Source organism: Ictalurus punctatus, chromosome 3 (assembly GCF_001660625.3).
Source record: "Ictalurus punctatus breed USDA103 chromosome 3, Coco_2.0, whole genome shotgun sequence".
Taxonomy (NCBI): Eukaryota; Metazoa; Chordata; class Actinopteri; order Siluriformes; family Ictaluridae; genus Ictalurus; species Ictalurus punctatus.
In genome coordinates, this window is record NC_030418.2 from 13,855,185 (window position 1) to 13,875,259 (window position 20,075).

The 20,075-nt window shown below is 41.1% G+C and overlaps 1 protein-coding gene across 4 annotated transcripts in view; it reads right to left on the bottom strand.

Moving 5' to 3' along the window:
• Positions 1 to 20,075, bottom strand: part of akt3a (v-akt murine thymoma viral oncogene homolog 3a) — a 137,646-nt gene that overhangs the window by 23,487 nt on the left and 94,084 nt on the right. For all 4 annotated transcript variants that reach the window (XM_017464175.3, XM_053679623.1, XM_053679622.1 and 1 more), the window contains exons 4-13: positions 19,603 to 19,714; positions 17,364 to 17,508; positions 15,286 to 15,417; positions 13,825 to 13,890; positions 13,226 to 13,294; positions 11,910 to 12,032; positions 11,268 to 11,396; positions 4,632 to 4,846; positions 2,902 to 2,989; positions 2,392 to 2,494 (exon numbers count right to left, since the gene is read on the bottom strand). In XM_017464175.3, coding sequence (XP_017319664.1) covers positions 2,392 to 2,494; positions 2,902 to 2,989; positions 4,632 to 4,846; positions 11,268 to 11,396; positions 11,910 to 12,032; positions 13,226 to 13,294; positions 13,825 to 13,890; positions 15,286 to 15,417; positions 17,364 to 17,508; positions 19,603 to 19,714 — 1,182 coding nt within the window. The remainder of the gene's footprint in view (positions 1 to 2,391; positions 2,495 to 2,901; positions 2,990 to 4,631; positions 4,847 to 11,267; positions 11,397 to 11,909; positions 12,033 to 13,225; positions 13,295 to 13,824; positions 13,891 to 15,285; positions 15,418 to 17,363; positions 17,509 to 19,602; positions 19,715 to 20,075) is intronic.

The window sequence follows — 20,075 nt, forward strand, 5'->3', positions numbered from 1 at the left end:
AACCTTTCACATGTTCAAGTCACTTCTTTAATTGTTGAATGAAAATCTTTCAGCGTCCAAATGACAAAAATATACCTCGTAGGGGGGAAAAAAAATCTAGACATTTTCAAGACTTTTCCCATATTGATTTTTTTTTTTTTTTTTTTTTTTTTTTTAAACTTTGCAAACTTTCTATTTTCAGTTTTCTTAATACTTTTAAAAAGGTCAGTAACTGTTATCATGAAAAGTGAAACCATTACATAAGCTTGCAGAAAATAAGAGTATATGTAAAAACAACAGATTTAGAACTTAGTGTCCTGGCTCTTACAGAATATCAATGCTTCAATAAATGAGTGCCATGTTTTCCCCAGACCCACACGAGAGCCTCGTACACGTGCCACCGTCTTGTATATACAGGGGGGGAAAAAAACCACCGGATGTCACCATCACTGAATTGGAGGTCTTCTGAATAAAATGGAGGTTTTCCATCTATAACATACTTTGGTTTTTATTATATTACATATTTTACCAAAACAGTGTGAAAATATATTATTTACTTTCTCATTTTCCCCAAGATTTCTGCAAATATCATTTAGGGCAAGCGGGCAGGTTAACAAATGTGCTGGTAAAAGTCGGTCTAGCTCAAGATTTCTAAAAGCTTGCTACCTAAATCCGGGTGCACAGTGTGTGATTTTTAATAGCCCTTTGCGACTGTTGCTTGTCAGGCTGTACGAACATGATCCCCGCTGTAAGCCACGTCACACTGTAGGATCTCAGTTGTCATTAAGGTCGGATTGTACGACAGTCAAGACACGAAAACTGACGCACGCACGCACGCACGCACGCAAGTTGACTCGTCCGGAGTAGAAGAAGCCACGCTACAGGACTGTGACTCAAATCTTCCGACACGGTCAGAATTTAATCGCACTGGCCATTAATCAGCTGTCGGGGAACATGTCAAACTAGCGATCAGAGACGACAGATTTTGGCCTAGGATTATATGAATCTTTTAGGATTCTCAGAACTTGTCTCAGACGATCAAATCGTGGCCAAAATCGTACAGTGTGACCCGGCTTAAGAGTGCTTTTACATCAAGTTTCGGATAGTTACATGCCGTAATGAAAGGGACAGAAGCCCTAAATCAGTTCAGTCTCTAAATCAGATATCGGCTGCTAAAGTGTCCATGACGCTTCTTCTCCATCACATCATCAAAACAGAGAAGAGCCCTTACACGCAATAAACAGGTGACAGCTTAAATGTTTGAAGGACCAACCGAACAGAACTGACTGAGTGAAATCATCAATTATTTCATATAACTTCAGAAGTAGAAGAGCAACAATTGTGCAATGGCCAAGTCAGAGCTCAGATCTACATCCTAACAAAAAACCTGTGGCATGACCTGAAGAGAAACCTAGCTTTCAATACATCTGCAGCAGATTTGCAAGGAAGAGTGGACTAAAAATTGTCAAATCACGATGTGCCAAGATGGGAGACTCTTTCCACAAAAGCAAAAGGTGTTTTAAGTAAGTGCTGGTTAAGGGGTGTGCATACTTTCCCAACCAGTTTATTGTAGTAAAAAAAAAACCCCTCTGCTTCTTGGTTGCTGCATTAAATGAAAAAATAAAAAGATCTTGAATTGATTTCTCTTGGTTTCATTTTTTTAAAAGCCTCCAATGTTTTAAAAGTGGTGTGTAGACTTTTTACATCCATTGTAATAGAAAATGCACAATTGTGTTCGATGTGAAGGGTTTTCCCCAGACCACCACCACACACACACAGCGGGGTGCAAAAGTCTGAGAGCGCGAGTGAAAACACTTTTATTTTGCGTCCTTTCCTAATTTAATTCAACGATTTTCATTACAGATCACATTCTTGACAACAACTTCAGTGAAAAGAGTAGAATCTTTGAAATGTTTACATGAATTTCAGACTTTCTCTCAGTTTCTTATTGCTTGCTTTGTATGTGCACTCGAGCTGGCATGGACAAACCTTACGATCGGTTTCAGATCAAATCCATCGGAGTGTCGTCTGAACACACGCTTCAACAGAAGACATTAGACGTGAGGAAAATCGGACCTTTTGTACAAAGCAGTTAACACGGTCAACATCACACATACTTACATTTAAATATCGACCTAAAAATAGTGCAGATTCTTCAATATTAAATATTCAACATATTGAACATTTACTTTCTTGTTTATTTCCGATTTTAAATGAAAATAAATAAATAAATCAATCCCTGATTTTTCGATGTGGTCTCAGACTTTTGGACCCCACGGTATGTGATAAATATACAGCAGCATTTCCTGTGTCCCTGTACCATCCTGTTGTAAATTCAGTGCGGGCAGAAAACACATGTGGGGTGTGTGTTAATGTGATCGAGAGGGAGAACAATAGAAATGGCACACTTACATTTTTCAGGGGGAGTTATTGTAATCGTCTGTGCCGTGAACTCCTCGTCAAAATATCTGGTATCTGTCTCTGACGACACCTGAGGCTTAAAGGGAGGTATCAGCTGAGGAAGGAAGTGTGAGAAAAGTGGTGAGTGGTGAAAAGAAGAAGAAGAAAAAAAGAAAAACAGAGCACCTGTTTGTGCAGGTGTAACACTGCGTGTTGTGAGGGAGGCTGCGGGGCCCAATCTTACACCTCAGAGTTTTACACAGCACCTCCTCTACACTCATTGTATTCTCTCTGCCTTCAGGGGGATATTCTGTCTCAGAACAGACAATTTATCTGCACTATTAACTATTAAAAAATCCTTATTTTTAAACAGTATCCTTATAGTTAACAGTAATCACATTAACACTTTCTAAATAAGATAAGAAAAAAAAAAATGCTCTTGAACATTTATGAATTTGGTCTAAGGGAGCACTGGATGCAGAAAACCAGCACATCTCCAGTGAAACATCAGCTGACTTTTACCTTTTTATCATAAACATCTTGCCAGTCAACTGCAGCAAAGAAACTGTGTCGCATTATTTCTTTAGCATCATCTGGACCTCCGCCAAGTCTGTGGATGAAACATGTATACGTGAAGAACAGAATAACGTAACAGAGTACATGTACATACGATTCCTTATAGAAAACTGCATTCTGAACAGGAAACGTCACTACTTGTCTCAATCACCACCATGTTTCATTAGCAATACAAGCTTAGTGTTACAAACCTGCTTAAAAATGATACAGGCATTCTGGAGATTTTAAAAGAATTACACCAGGCTGTGATTTCCATTAACAGCGCTATTTAAACTGGGAACACGCAGGGAAAATATTGGCATTTCTAAGTTATAACTTTTTTTTTTTTTTAATAAAAGAATAAAAAATTGTATTTTTACACGTCACTTAAAACAATGAATTCACAATATGTAATACACATAGATGACTTTTGAATAACATCAGGCCTATGAACTGTGAAAAAGTGATTCAAGTGATACCAAGAGAAAACCCTGCTTACTTTCCATTTTGAACTACCTGGAATATGGACTTCCAGCAGTTATTATATGCATTTAATCTAATATATGAATACCACTACTCTAGAACCTAATGAAAAGAGTCGTGTTGGGCCGAATTGTGATGGTTAGATGACTGGGTCAGAGCATCTACAAAACAGCTGGTCTTGTGGGGTGTTGTACTTAAAAAACAAAAAATAAACAAACATACAAAGAAAAGTTGACCGCAGAAGGACTCTCTGTGCACCAGAGACAGGACACCTAAGGCTCAATGATGCTTCAGGGGAGTGAAAACTACCCCACCTGGTCTGATCCCACAGAAGAGCTACTGTAGCACAAATTGGTGAAAAACGTAATGCTGGCTATGATTGAAAGGTCTAAAAACACGGCTGTCTAAACACAGACCGGTCAGAGTGCCCATGCTGACCCCTGTGCACCGCTGAAATCACCTACAGTGGGCACGAGAGCATCAGAACTATGGACCATGGAGCAATGGAAGAATGTGGCCTGAACTGAGGAATCATGTTTTCTTTTACATCATGTAGATGTCCGGGTGCATGTGTGTCGCTTATATGGCGAAGAGATGGCAAAAGGATGCATTATGGGAAGAAGGCAAGCTGGTAGAGGAAGTGTGATGCTCTGGGTAATGTTCTGCTGGGAAACCTTGGGTCCTGGCATTCATGTGGATGTTACTTTGACTCGCATCACCTACCTAAACATTGTTACAGACCAAGTACAACAGTACAGTACAGTATTCCCTAATGGTAGTGGCCTCTTTGAGCAAGATAATGAACCCTGCCACACAGCAAAAATGATTTGAGGAACATGATAAAGAGGTCACGGTGTTGATTTTGGCCTCCAAATTCCCCAGATCTCAATCCGATCGATCAATGGAGGCCCCACCTCTCAGCTTACAGGACTTAAAGCATCTGCTACTAATGTTTTGGTACTTGATACCACAGCACACCTTCACAGGCCTTGTGGAGTCCTTGATGGCTCAGAGCTGTTTTTGCAACACAAGGGGATCTACACAATATCAGGCAGATGGTTTTAATGTTATGGCTGATCAGTGTATATATAAATGTATGTTGATGTGTGTGTGTTTTTTTTTATTCCAATAAAGATTCCACCTTGTAAAATTAAGTTTGTCAGTTTCTCTCACAATGTAATGAAAAATGATGTAAACTTTAATTGAGCCAGTACCTCTTGTTAGGGTCTTTGATGAGCAGGCCTGACAGCAGAGACTTGGCGTCGGCTGACAGCGTCCTGGGGAACTTGATGTCCTCCATAAGGATGAGCTCGAAAAGCTTCTCATGGTCCTGATTGTAGAAGGGCAGTCTGCCACACATCATCTCATACATCACCACACCCAAACCCCACCAGTCTACTGCCCGGCCATAATCATTATCCTCCAGCACCTGATGAGACACACACACACACACACACACACACACACACACACACACACACACACACGTTCCATACTGTATCATATCAGCTAAACACTCCACACACTGAGGAATTCATGCATATTGCATATAAAGAAGCAGAGTGGGGCAAAATAACATCTTTATAATAAATGTCTCTAAAAACTGTGTAATTGTATATAAAATGGACGCAACATTTTTCTCCTCTCGCCCACCATCCAGAGAAAGACAAACCCTACTTCCTATCGACTGTCGCAAAACAACTGCATTGGCCGAGTCGCGACCTGGCTGTCGGTATAACTCATTTTACTAGGCGGATTAATTAGCAAAGATGACATGGATGATTCTCGGAGGGGAAACACTGAAGAAAGCGGGCACAAAACAGTCACCTCATAGTTAAACATAGTGAGAGAAATGAAAGACACCAGTCAGTCTTTTGCATGCAATGTAAGGAGGAACAAAACACAGCTCATGGCCAATACACTTGACGACATTTTGCTGAGGGCACAAACACAACGTGCTACATTAGAAAATTTATCATGACTGGATACACATAGCCGTCCCTTCTGTGGGAATTCATTTACACTCTTGTTTTCCTCGGTCTTAAGTAATTAACTAGTCTGCAGGATGCTATGGCGTTATATTGCTTACCGCTTATTGTTCTAGTCAATTCGGTTTCTGGGCAAAAAAAAATAAAAAATACAGTAAAACTGCAACGCGGTGGCGCTTTTCCTTGTCTGGTGAGCTAGCTAATGAATTTAGGATTTGTTCACATCTGAACTGATTGTAGACGTCTGCACCATCACGGGTAGATTACAGCAGTGTGGTATGCTAATTTATTTTAACAAACTTTTTCTCCTTTCGAGTCAAGTGGGTTTTAATGGTCATTCCTCTATATAACTTGTATACACTGGAACCAAGTGTTTCTCCAGAACCATGGTGCAGCACATAGCAGTACACAAGACTACATAAAGTGCAAATACACAGCAGTGTGAAAGAAATGCAGGACAAACAAACAAACAAATACACAGAACATGGGCTGTAAACTGTTTGGTAGTGTAGCAGCAATAAGTACAACCCCAATTCCAAAAAAGTTGGGACATTCTATGCTCCACTGTGAATAACATATGGCTTTATGAGATTTGCAAATCATCGCACTCTGTTTTTATTTACATTTTACACAGCGTCCCGACTTTTTTGGGAACTGGGGTTGTATATCTGTAGCAGCAATTTCTTGCTGCACAAGTATAGCAGCAAGCTATAATTGTGTAACTAAAACTAAAGTTTGTATATGTGAGATAAGACAAGACAAGACTTAATTGATCCCAAGGGGGAATCCAGCAGCATACAGAAAAGACAAGGCAAGAAATAAAGTTAGAATAGAATAAAGATCAAATAAGATAACAGAAGTAAATAAAATAAATATATATAAAAAAAATTAACAAAAAGGTAGTTTTTATAGATTGTGTATTTATAAGTTGCAATCCATCTAACAATTATATTTGTGTGTATAGTTTACAGTGCTGTGAAAAAGTATTTGCCCCATCCTGATTTCTTCTGTTTTTGTGTATATATATCTCATGCTAAATAATTTTAGATCCTCAAACGAAATACAACAAAACAAAGGCAAGATGCATGAACTCACAATACAACTTTTAAATGATAAAAGTTATTTATTGAAGCAAAAAAGTTATCTATGTTAACTAATGATAACAACTAGTAATTAATAAAGTGCCACCAAAAAAAGGCTGATCCTATTGAAAAAAAAAAAGAAAAGAAAAAAAAAAATCATCAAGATTTTCATTTCTGCACGGGCCATCATTTGGCTGTCAGAACAAAAACTATTCAATGTACAAACGGCTAAATAATTACTCATAATGACTGGAGAGTGGCAAGACTTCAGAGAATCAGACCAAACGCAAACTGTTTATGGAACGAGCTCACGTCCTACTGCGCGATCACCCATTGGTTGGTTAGATAAATAAATAAACGATGCGAGTGGCTCCACTGTGTGAGCTGTGTGGATCAGAGGTCACTCCACCTGAATCAACCGACTGCTTGGAACCTGGACACAGAGGCTTACACTTCTACGCCATCACAGGATCAAAGCTTTGTGATGGGCTCTGCAGTACTCACTTCCTCACTAACACACACCTCGCTTTGGGGGGGGTGCGCAATAGCCGAAGGAGAACGAGTGAGAGGCAGCTCTTCAGAGGGAGCTTCCTGATTAATATGTCTGACTAATGACAAGGATGTCTGGCCACGAGCCAGTTAAGCATATGCTGGGAGTCGAGTGATAACGATGTCTCCTCTCTGATCTTTAAGAGCAGGTAGAGCTGTGCGAGTTCGCACTAAGGCCCAGCGTTGGCTGCCTGATTAAGCGAGGATGACGAGCTCACATGCAGAGGAACAAAAAAACCAAAAAAAACAAACAAACAAACAAAAAAAACACTTTAATATTCAAACAAAAATCAGACACTTCACATGTTTGGTGAAAATGTGAAATAACATCGTTTCAGTCACAAAATCCAGTGGAAACGTATACAATTCTGAACTACCAGATATAGATATGTTTTAATAGTTACAAACATTTAACAAAATGCCATTACTCTATTAATATTAATAAATACAGGACTTACACAAGTAGCGTCCATCTGGTTTCTACATTCGCTGCTTTCAGAAATGCTGTTAGGTTTAGTACGTGTCAAACACGTAACTTAGAAATTGCCATAATGGCACAGATTGCACAAAGCGAGTGCTCATTATTGATGCCATCAGTTCCTTAGTCAATATTACTGCCAAACACCCAGCTCACTCAAACAAGAACTGCAACTAAAAACGTCAAGAGTTACCGGAGACAAGAAGCTAACTGTCCACATGTACAGTGTGACGTCCAGCACAGAGGACTCTGACCCCACACATCAGAACATACATGAATCCATGTTGTGTGAGGTCTGGAATCATCTCGCTTCACAGCGCTTTGTCTCCGTACATGTGTGATAGCACTTTATAAAGCAGGGGTTCTCAAACTTTTAATTATTTATTTATTTATTTTTAAACATGTAACTGAACCACTCAAGACATTTATTTTCTGCACATAATATAGGCTTACTATTTAAATGTGTATAGTAATATTCTGGCTATTTATTGGCGCCCTAGAGCAACAACAGTACACGGGAGATTTTTATTAAACCTGATTGGTTTGAGTTCGGATTCAGGTCACCAGGCAAACTGTCTAATAAGTACAGGAAGTTAATAAATAAATATAATAACTTTTCTTTAAGAACCATGTAAAGAACAGGAAGGCTATTTTGTATGAGTGAGTGAGAGAGAGAGATATTATTTTTATATATATATATATATAGATAGAGAGAGAGAGAGAGAGAGAGAGAGAGGGAGAGAGAGAGAGAGAGAAAGAAAGAGCGCGCGCAGGCTGTTTGTCCTGCGAGCGGGTGTGAGCAGCTCGGCTGCAGGCAGGGATGCGATTAACACACACGGGGCCGGTTGGGGTCCCCCTGTTCCAGAACAGGCCCCTGCTCCCACTGCCATGTGGCACTGCTGCTGCTCCCACCACTCGCCCATGGGCAAGGCTGGCAGAGGAGCGAGTGGCACAGAGAGCCTGCCGCTCCACCAGCAGGGCAGTGGAACAAGCAGCCTCCATCAGCTTAGCCCATCTTGGCTGGGGAACGTGGATGATCTCTCTCACACACATGCACAAGTTTATACACACGCACACACGGACACAGAGGGATTAGGAAAGGACCAGAGGATCTACCTGTATATGTATATGAATATAATTATGCTTCAGGCTCTAATCCTTCGGTACATTCATATACAGACATCTTATACTGGTCCTTACTTGAATAGTCAAACCACTCCATCATACATGTGTTTCATGCTGATGTATAATATAATTATCACCATGCGGTAGATTGGCACCAGCTCCAACTATGAAGCATACCTTGAGAAAGCTGTCATTATAAATATCTTATTATTACATATTAGACTAATGTGACTTCTTTTCATTTACATACACAATGATTTGGTGACAGCCAGAGTGTTTTACTTGGTAAAACTACTCCATATTCATGCTCGTATCACAATAAGAAAAGAAATCATCTTCCACCCATCCTCCAATCTTTCTCTCTCTCCCTCTCTCCTTCTCTCTTTAATCCCCCTCTACTTTGCATCTCTGGAACTTGGCTCACTGGCTCAGGCTGTGCTCTGTTATTTTTACACCAGTACGGCAGTATAGATTTCCAGGTTTCCCAGCCACCTTCTTCCAACCTCCCCCATCTGCCACCATCTGCCTCTGTTTAGCATCTACTTTTTTGTGCAATCACATACTCTTGTGAAAAATAACCAACACTCAAATCATCTCCTGGCACAGTGGCCAGGCTGAGCAAAACAAAATGCTGCGCCAAATTGTCTTCTGTACTTTTTTTTTTTTCCCTTCTTCTTCTTCTTCTTCTTCCACGAGCAGAATCTATACTTCACCCCCTTCCTCACCCACTCCCGCCTCCGCCCCAAGCCCGCTCTCCCTCTCCTCTTCATTAATATGGATTTAGCCTCTGCGCTTGGGGCGAACCTGAGCACGCCTGGCAGAGGAGGACGGACCTGCGAGCTTAGAGTATTGCTTCACGGCGGAGAAGCAACAGATCAGATTTACTGCTGCAGCACGCAGCATGAGAACTGAACCGAGGAGGGTGCATTTGTAGAATTCTTTCAAAGACACACTCGTAGCTCAGTGTGCGCATGTAGGGGGACAAAATGCCTCCCATTAACTACAACCAGGTGTAAATAAAGACTAATGAATGACCATAATTCAGCATTGTGAATAATTTGGGAACATTAAGAACGGCTGATTGTTACAGTACAACTAGAGCCCATATGGCCGTTGGGCGTGTGCGTGCGTGCGTGTGTGTGCGCGCGTGTGTGTGTGTTTGAGAAGACTCTTGAGGTGTGAACGGACAGGCGTGGACCACATGCGTACACTGACTCACGACGCTGTCACGAAGGAGACGATTTGTTGTGAAAGCGTAGCATCGTTGTTGTCAAATTGCACACCTCCGTATTTTAGCGTGAAAGCAAACAGCCAGAGCAGCAATTCTTTACCGTGACGTTTACATTACCTTTATTTCAACACTAACCAGTGAAGAGTGTGCGCCTGACTGCGATGCCACTACAACCATTTTAACTCTGCGTTCTGATCGTGTCCACAGAGATCTGAGGAATATCTTATTTCTTTTCTGTTCTTTCCATTCCTTACAAGTCAGCAGCATCAGCTATAATTTATCTGGGCTCACAGAGACTCACAGACGGAACAAATCTGACGCGGTTTCCAAAAGCCGTACAAAAAACCTGTTCTAAACGTTCGGTCACAGCCACCTGGAATGAATGTAACTTTTCACATAACAGTTGAGGGTCAGTTTGTTGGCCAGACTCGGAGGCTGCATTTCGCCATTCCCACGTTCCAGGATGATAACTGTCGGAAGCGCAGGGACAAAATCTGTGTGTGACTTGTTTTGCAAGCCTGATGAAACACTGGGATCCCATGGAAAACTTGGATTAGTTGGAACAGCTGGCGAAACACTAAAATGGGTACTCATGATCTCTAGCTGAATTGTGCACCCAAACAATAAGATAAGATCCTTGGCAGAAAGTAAGTAAGAATTATTTATAAAAGAACATCCATCCATCCATGTTCTGTACCGCTTATCCTACACAGGGTCACGGGGAGCCTGGAGCCTATCCAAGGGGACTCGGGGCACAAAGATGCCAACCCATCACACACACATTCTCACACTACAGACAATTTAGACATGCTGATCAGCCTACAATGCGTGTCTTTGGACTGGGGGAGGAAACCGGAGAACCCGGAGGAAACTTGTGTTGAACAAAGACGAGATTTGGATTCTGGAACAGAGCGCGCTTGTCTGATTGCTGGTGGTAAGTTGTTCCAGAATCTAGGGGCATAGATAACAAGTACACCATCACGCTAAAGTTTTCATCACGATCTTGGAAGAGCCAACAGATTTCGCGACCTCGAGGATATCTGCCCAATCAAAGGTGATAACTCACCAGTGTAAAGAGGAGCCAGACTATTAAGAGCTTTAAAAATAAAACACGTTTTTTTTTTAAAGAAATGATTGCTGCTGTTAATGAATTATTAGTAAATGGCATGCAACTTGTTTTTGTCTGGAGAGATTACAACATAACAACATAAGGCAATGCAGGGACTCTGAGAACATTGCTGAACAGCATACCCTCCCCATGCCAACATTAACTGGTGCTGGAGTGAAGAAAGACCATTCTTACGGATTCATTAACTCTCCATGACATTACTGCATGAAGTGATATCAGCTATGCTGTGCCTGTAGTAATTAGCTCTTCAGCAGCGTGAGCTTGTTACCTCAGGTGCCAGGTACTCTGGTGTTCCACAGAACGTCTTCATAGTAGCAGCATCAGTGATTCCTTCTTTACACAGACCAAAGTCTGTGATTTTAATGTGGCCATCTTTATCAAGCATGAGATTCTCCAACTAAGGAAAGAACAAAAGTCATGAGTGCTTATTTCCTTTTTTTACAATATGGGGCATTCCATTGTTAAGCTTAAAAACACAGACTGTTTAAATGGATCAGAGAACATGTTGATGTTTTGTATGAATAAACCGTTTACTCCATCTACATTTCATAAACGATGGCAGGGAAAAGATACTTCCAGCTATTTAGTTCTTTTTTTTTTTTTTTTTTTAGGTTTCTTGGCATCAGTAACACTGGCTCAGCCCAAGGCTGCAAGCAAAACACTGTGTCATTTTCCACAGGCGCCAGAGTTTGATATCAAGCCTCTCCAAGAAAAAAAAAATAAAAAAAAACAAAAAAAAAAAACAAAACAGCTTCAAACTCTACAGCTTTTAATTACATTTTCCATGTCCCGTGCCACACGCCAAAATAAAAGCAGAGCATAGGAACTCAACAGGCTTTCCAAAATGTGTGATTGCTTCCCTCCCTCTTTATTTATTTATTTATTTATTTATTCATTCGTTTTTGTTTACCTTGAGATCCCGGTACACTATCTTGGTGGAGTGCAGGTAGTCGAGGGCAGAGACGATCTCGGCGCCGTAGAAGCGCGTGCGGTCCTCTGAGAACACCCGTTCTCTCGACAAATGGAAAAACAGCTGCAAGATAAACAGCAGGGACAGGATTGCAATAATTACTGATTTATTGAAGGAAATTAACACAACACAAACTGCCTCCCATCGCCATATTGAGATGATAGATGGCAGGGCCCTCGGAGGATGCCTGGCGAACCCAGACAGCAGCTGGCGCATCATCCCTGGCTTTCCAGAGAGAGGCCGGCGAGGCCTGTTAAATCAGCATTTTAATCAATACACCAATCTTGTTAAAGGCAGCGCTAGTGCGCTCGCGGGCTAACGTCCCATCAAAGTGGCAGGAGCACCCCTTCCCCCGCAATCATCGCCCTCATTTTTTTCATGGAGTATTCCCCTCTCGCCTGTCTCTCCCAGTCAGATGTCAAGGGTTTCTTTCAAACTGCTTGGCCCTCGTCTCCGCTTGAGCTCGTCTTCTACAAATTACCCAGGAGCCCGGCAGGGAGGCTCTGCCGTTTAATTGCTATGGGAGGGAGTTGAATATGGCTGTCCGGGGAGCGCTAACGGGCCCGGCGATCAGTCGAGGGGTGGGGGTGGGGGGTGGAACGGAGTGAGAGCGCAGCGGAGTATACGAGGACAGGTGTGCTTTCATCAGTGTACTGGCAGCTGTGAATGCGGCACGGCTGAAAGGGGCAGCAGAGCCTGCAGAGGGCCGAGCGTGTGGAGGTGAGCGGCTCTGGCTGGACCGGGCTGGGGGAGCAGGTGACACTACAGGCTGAGGGAAAATGAGAGCGAGATTGCTGCCTCCCTGATTAAACAGCACCATTGGTGGTGGAATTTCATTTATCAAAACTGGAGGCCCTGAAGAATAAAGTCATGGGCTGGAAACTTTCTGGAAGAGGAATGGAATAGCTGCAGGCGTTTGCAAGAATCCAGACACCACATGAAATTCTTTAGTCATTTGAAAGAAGCGCGCTTAAGGTTGATGTAATGATATTAAAACCACACACAATGGGATTTAGAGTGATGGCAGAAACCATCTTGGCGTTTGTTTATGTACAACGGTGCTTTATATGCGACCGTTTCTAGCATGCTGGGATAAAAAGCAGTTTGATGGATACCGCAGCGTCAATACAGTCCTCTCTGGAGCAGTGAAGCCACTCCAACTCATTTACAAACAGGAATTACACAAAAAAAAAAAAACAAGCACACACTCAAACCACACAAAGCACACCTACATACATACATACATACATACATACCTCTCCTCCATTGACGTACTCCATCACGAAGCAGAGGCGGTCTTTAGTCTGGAATGAGTACTTCAAAGACTAAAACAGCAGGCAAACACACACCATTAAGGAGGGGTAGGGGACAAAAACACGACTTAGCATATGTCTTTGCAAACACAAACGCATGTTGAGAAGCATCTTTTCGAAACATATGCTGAAAGACACAAACTTCTCCCGAGAGCAAATGAAAAGGGCCAGCGCTTGAGAGCAAAGGCTTTGCGTTTTCACTAATGCCTCGATTCGAACTCTGAAATCAGGTGAAGGCGAAGAGGGGAAGCTTATCGAGTTCGCGCTAGGTAAATTGTCTTTTTCTTTACCTGCTGTGTATCAAACGTGGTATACAACAGCATCTGGAGTGTCAGTGAAATTATCTCTCGCTGCCGACTTCTCAACAGATGCACAGCTACATTTGTGCCGTAATTTATAACAGTTTATTCTCTGCATTATAATTAGACCCTGGGGAGAGCGCTATCATATAGGAGACGAGCATTGTGAAGCTTTACGCTTGTAGTCAACTTCTGTACATGTGGGTGCGGTACAGTAAGTCATTAAGAAGTGTGTGTACTCACAGTTAAGAAGGGGTGTCTGGTGTTTTTCAGCACTCGGCTCTCGGTGAGCGTGTGAGCCACTTCGTCCTACAGCGACGGAAGGAGAAGCAAATGAACAAGGCGCATTATTTACGTGCCTTCCTCTAGCACGATGACTAATATACACGATGATGAAATAACAAATCACTGTGTCGTCAAACAAACAAACAAACAAACAAAAAGGTTTGTGTGGCTGCAGCTCATCAATGCAATCAGAACCTTATTCCGCTTGATTACTCAACTGATTTCAGTCTTCAAAAGACTGTTAGGTACGGCTGCCACTTGGCTGAAATAAAAATGAAACCCTCGTGTGACCACGTCCTACAGTGTATTCATCTCAATATAATGTTGTGTAAATGTAAAGTTTTATTATGCAAGGTTTGGGATTAAAAACACAAACACGTACAGGAGCATGAAGGTTTTTTTTTTTTTTGTTGTCGTTGTGTGATCAAAAGATTGAGAGAAAACGAGAACCGAACTCTGCCAACTAAAAAAATACAAACTGTTTACTTGCATAGCTCTTTTAACAATGACACATTAGGTGCGTCTCAAATCGCCATTCTACACCATATTGGAATAGAATGAGTAGTATGTACACACTGAAAATTCCAACAAGAAAAAAAATGCACGTCAAGTACCCGGATGACGCCCTTATTCGACCTGAAAAAAAGAAAGAAAAAGAAAAAACAGTGTGGAATGTTGGACACTTCATGCACTTGACGGTCGCAGCTTTGCTTACGTAGCAGAAGAGGGGAGGGGCTACCAGGTGCTGACGCTGGCTCGAATTTCTCAGAGACAAAAAAGGTCATGTTGGGACATAAAAGGTAACGTTGACAAACAGTAGAATGAAAAATATTATTTTTCATCGACTCTGGGTATTCTGCTAAAGCTAGCGGCGTCAAATTACGTGCGTTTGTTGTCATTCGCTTACAATTCCGGTTAGGGAAAGAAAAACAAAAAAAACAAAACACAACTTTTCATTTGAAACCTTTCTAAAATTCACACACTAGATGGTAGAGTACATAGAGCAGAGTGTAAGTGCATAGTACGTCATTTGAGACACGACTATTGTCACATACAACTTTACAGAACGAAAAGCAATTTGCAGGAAACCCATCAATTTCTAAACCATTACTCTGCCATAGCTGTATACCTGTACTATGAAGTCAAGCACTACTAAGTGTGTTGAAAGGATGTTCAGTATGAGTGCGTTGTGAATATTTTTACGGGTATAATCACAGGAAAGTCTGTACAAGTCTTATACAAGTCTACAGTATCCAGGTGAGATTATCCAATCAAGCAAGGATGACTCTGGGGCATAGAAAGTTTCTCTCATTTCATGATAGTCATAATAGAATGGAAATCCTTTTTTTTTTTTTTTTCCTTCACAGTGTGTTCTCAAGGGTTATATCAGATAAAATCAGCCAAAGTAATGCAGCATACCTTTGCAATAATAACCTCTTTCTTCAAAATCTTCATTGCGTAGTACTTCCCACTGGCCTTCTCCCTTACAAGAATGACTTTACCAAAAGTGCCTTTTCCCAGTAGTTTTAAATAGTCAAAGTCATTCATTGTCTGAAAAGAAAAGAAAAAAAAAAAGCCACAGGTGAATATATGGTGTAAATCAGAGGTTCTCAACATTTTGTAACTAACCCCGCCCAATCATGTGGCATGCCCCTCCCCCATACTGGAGGAGACCAGGTATAATGTGATTATATATATTATATATATAAAAACCTATTCTATAATCTGCTTAGATACATAGATAGGTCTAGATAGATAGATATTTTTGTACTTTTTAAAAACTTTTATAAAACTATATAACGGACAGGTATGGAACATGAATGATGAAAAATGTTTCTGAACACTATAACTACAATGAACAAGAGAACTAGACTGTAATAACGTAATATTTTACGTGTAAAACATGTTGCAGTCCATTCGTCTTGCGTTCTAAAAACATCCGCATATGAATGATGTAAACTGGGACAAAGGGTGCGTCTCGTTACCCATGACATTGTTAAATCTCCGACTCTCTGCCCCTCACTGAACAGAGAAGGCTCGGAGAGACGTGCGAGTGCAGCGGGAAAGCAAGACCTCGCACTTGCCGGACAGTACTGGTGACATTTGGAACGTTGCTAAGGTTTGTCCAAGAAGTCGCTAGATTTGTCGCTAGGCGTTTAAAAAAAAAAAAAAAGTCGCTAAAGGGGTCTGAAAAGTCGTTAAGTTGGCAGCACTGCTCTGCACTGGCAGCTAGATAAAAGGCGGGCTAAGCTCCGCCTCTCCCAGCAAAAAGAAAATACAGAGGGAGAGGGAACGCGGGGTTTTTCCATTTATGCACATTCTCTTATTTGAAAAGCAATAAAATACACTGAATACCCAAATGATGCTTTGTCTGTGTTTTTTTTTCTTGAAAACAATCCGTGCCCCCGTCCAATCTCTCCACGCCCCCCTTGTTGAGAACCACTGGTGTAAATCAAAGTCCATTAGGCTTTTAGGAACGGCCATTAAAAAATTCTGACAACACACCTAAATATAATACGTTACACATTAAGGTTCCTTTAACTAGAATTATTTACTCCATTAATTAACAGGAAATCATGGATTTCCAAATTAATACACAAATACATAATGCTAAAGTAACAAAGTAAGCTAACACATGTATTAAGTGCAGTTTGTTTACATGTTAATAAAATATGTTTACTCAATCCATGACTAAATTAAGTTCACATAAATTAGCAGATAAATGAATGTGCAGCATTGTTCCTAAAATCTTGCTGCACCAGAATAGCATCAACTCCAGGGTCCATAGTTTGATCTGGAGCTCAGGTTAATATTATATATATATATATATATATATATATATATATATATATATATATATATATATATATATATATATGTTCTCCCCATGTCCACGTGGGTTTCATCAGGGTTCTCCGGTGTCCTCCCACATCCCAAAAACAAGCCAGCAACTCCAAATTGCTAACTCCAAGGTTTAACGTGTGTGTGTGCATGGTGCCCTGAGATAGATTAGATTTGAATCCCATCCAGGGTGTATTCTTGCCTTACAACCAGTGTTCCCAGGATAGGATCTAGGTCCTCCATGACCCTGATCAGGATACAGTTACCAAAGACCAATAGAAGAATTAATGTTCTTAAACACTGATAGGTGCTGTTCAATCGTAATTCTGAATTTTGCCCGTTAACAAACGCAAGCATGTTAATTAAGAAGTTGTTTATATTAGTCATTGTGGGTTACTCATTAATGGGGTGAACACTATGTAACGGTAAATTCAGGTGATGATTAGTTGTCTTATTATTTTTAAAAGATGAACAAATATACTAGTTACCTAACTGGTTAATGTTAATGATGTATTAATGCTGAGATTCACTGTTTGTTTGGTAAATAAAGTCAGTTAAGGGAACCTTCGTGCAAAGCATTACCAAATACTGCAATAAAATGACGTCCAAAAAATCATTTACTGCCATCCAAAGCAACGCAGATGGTGTGGTTGTACCTTGCGTTTATGGTGACTGATGGAGATGTCCATCTCCTCCTCTCCGATGTTGTCTATCTGAGAGGTGGGACTGCACTGGATCCGCTCCTCTTCCTGTCTTTGGAGTTTATCAGCCACCATCTGGATCGCTTCTGTCCACTCATCCCTTAGACAAAAACACACACACACACACACGCTTACAGAACCTAAAACATACAAGATGCGTCTAAGAAATACCTTTTGTTGAGGGAACCACGTTTGTGTGTTTGTTTGTTTTTTAATCCACAAAACTATTTGCACCTCCTTAGGATTTCTCTATATATTATATAGAGCTATATAAACGTATGAACTGAAACAATTTTCAAAAGCAAAAGAGAAAAGCTCTTCCCGTGGATACCTGAGCAGATGACCTGAATAACGTAGATGACGACATACACAGTGGCCAAGTGGAAATATGATCATTTAACAATCTAAAGTGACCGAGATGTCTCTGCGAAACATTTTGGCTCCGCTGAGTTTTCATTTGTTGTGCAGCACAACATCTGTTGTGTCGAATCAGTCATGCATTCATATTTCTGAGCATGTGTGTGTTTAATAATGATGAATGCATCTCAGGGAGGCCTGCTGTATGTCATTGTTTCGGCAGACGGTTGTGTCTTTTTTCAAGTTCACTATACAAGCTCGAAAAAGATATCGAGTGCCTGTCGGAAACTTTGAACAAACTCCTTAAATCCAGACAAACTGTTAAAGCTCACATAATGGCATCCATGGTCCTCACCAACCACAACCTTAGAGACAGGCCGGATTATTAAATTTGCGTGTAGAGGCAAGTGTGTCCTCCTCCCCCAGCTCTTCCCTGTCAGTCAGCTCCAAATAAGCACACAGATGTGAATCTAACGACTGTTGAGACCGTGCATCAGCCATGATTGTGCTAGTCCATTGTGCAGCTCCAAAACGGTAGCATTAAATACAAGAAAACCAACGCCAAAAGCAGAGAAAGAAACATTTGGCACTCTCTCTCTCTCACACACACAGAGATAAGATCTTTACCAGCACAGTGGTGGAACAGAGGCAGAACAAAGTATTTTCTCTACAGGCCTAACATCACTGTCACTCTGTCAAAACTTATTTAAACAATGCAGCAAAAAGCATAGTATCTGATGAGTTAGATCTGAGAAAACAGTCAGGACAAAAAAAAAAAAAAAAAAAAAAAAAACCCTCAACATAATTTCTTTGAAACAGTACTGAATGGATGAACGCCATTTTATCCAAAAGAGATTCCCTCAATTGGCTTTTTGATGGTGATGGTTGTGGAGAGCGCTGTCGAACACGTCAGTCCAAAATCTCCCATAGGTGTTCGTCTGGGTTGAGATCTGGTGACTTCAAAAGCCATAGCATATGATTTACACCATTTTCATATTCATCAAAGCATTCAGTGCGAGCACGCCTATCGGGATGGAAATGTTTCATCATACGATAAAGGGGATGAGTCAGAATAACATTGCGTTGATTTGCATTGACCCGTCCCTCTGAGGGGACAACAGGACCTGATGAAATGCCTCCAGAGCATAACACAGCCACCACTTTTTCCTTTAATTGTCACCCATCTTTGCACATGTCCAGCAGCTATCACTTCTCTCAATCATCATCATCATTTCCTGGCCTTCCACCAATGCACAGGGACTCACTCCTTCTACAAAGTGTATACAATGTGTTTGGGACACACGTTAAGAGGTTATGTGTATGGGGTAGTGCATGTCCTGATTGACACAAAAAGTTTTTGTGCAAGTGCTTGATGTCGATAATAATCCCTCCGCTAGTGCGATTTTAGCCACGTTATAATTTTACCTGCACCTCTTTCCCTCCATGCATTTTCTACCCATGCTGCAGTTACATTCATTCTGCTGAAGCCTGTGTTTCTTATCAAATGTCAAGAAATCTTATTACGACTGAGACAATTACTGCCATGATTTGTTTTTCACAGTGAATGACCAACACTCAGCATGCAACTCTCATTCTCTCAGCCAGCTAGCATACATTACTTACTGCTTTTTGTTTGTATATCTAAGCATCGTCCTTCCTGCTGAGAAACCAACAGCTGGAGGATACAGGCCAGTGCTTTTTTTTTTTTAAACGGCTCACTTTTTAAGTGATGATAAAATAATCACGCTACTTATGTTTGTTTTTTTTTTTTAATATGAAGCTCTTCCGTGTGGTAAAAGCAAATTGGCATGCTTTGCTGTTAAGAACTATTTTTCACCTTTCCTCTGGAGTGTCCACATGGAAGGTCCTTTCAATAACTGTGGTCCACTGTAGACATCTGATAATGAACGTGTTGGGCTTTGGCCGTTCGGTTTTCATCAGCTGGCATTCTATAATGGAGGAGTGAGGAAAAGAGACGTGTTACTGAAAAATCTCATTAAGGAAAACCTGACCTATAAATCAACAGCATATCTTATGTAGAGGTCAGGTTGGCCAAATGCATGGAAGTGTTACTGTTTGATAAACATTGCGGTGCAGGTTGAAATAAATAGCTGAGAGAGCAGAAGAAAGCAACAAGACAAATGAGAGAGGGAAGGAGATGCGAGAGATGAACTGAACACGGACAGCTTCCCTATAAACAGCGCACAGGTCTGCGACACCAGATGTTTCTCTACACGAGAAGGGACTCCACTACTTTTGAATGCGTCTCTGCTCGTAGGGAGTGGTGGTGATGATCTCTGAGCCTGGCTC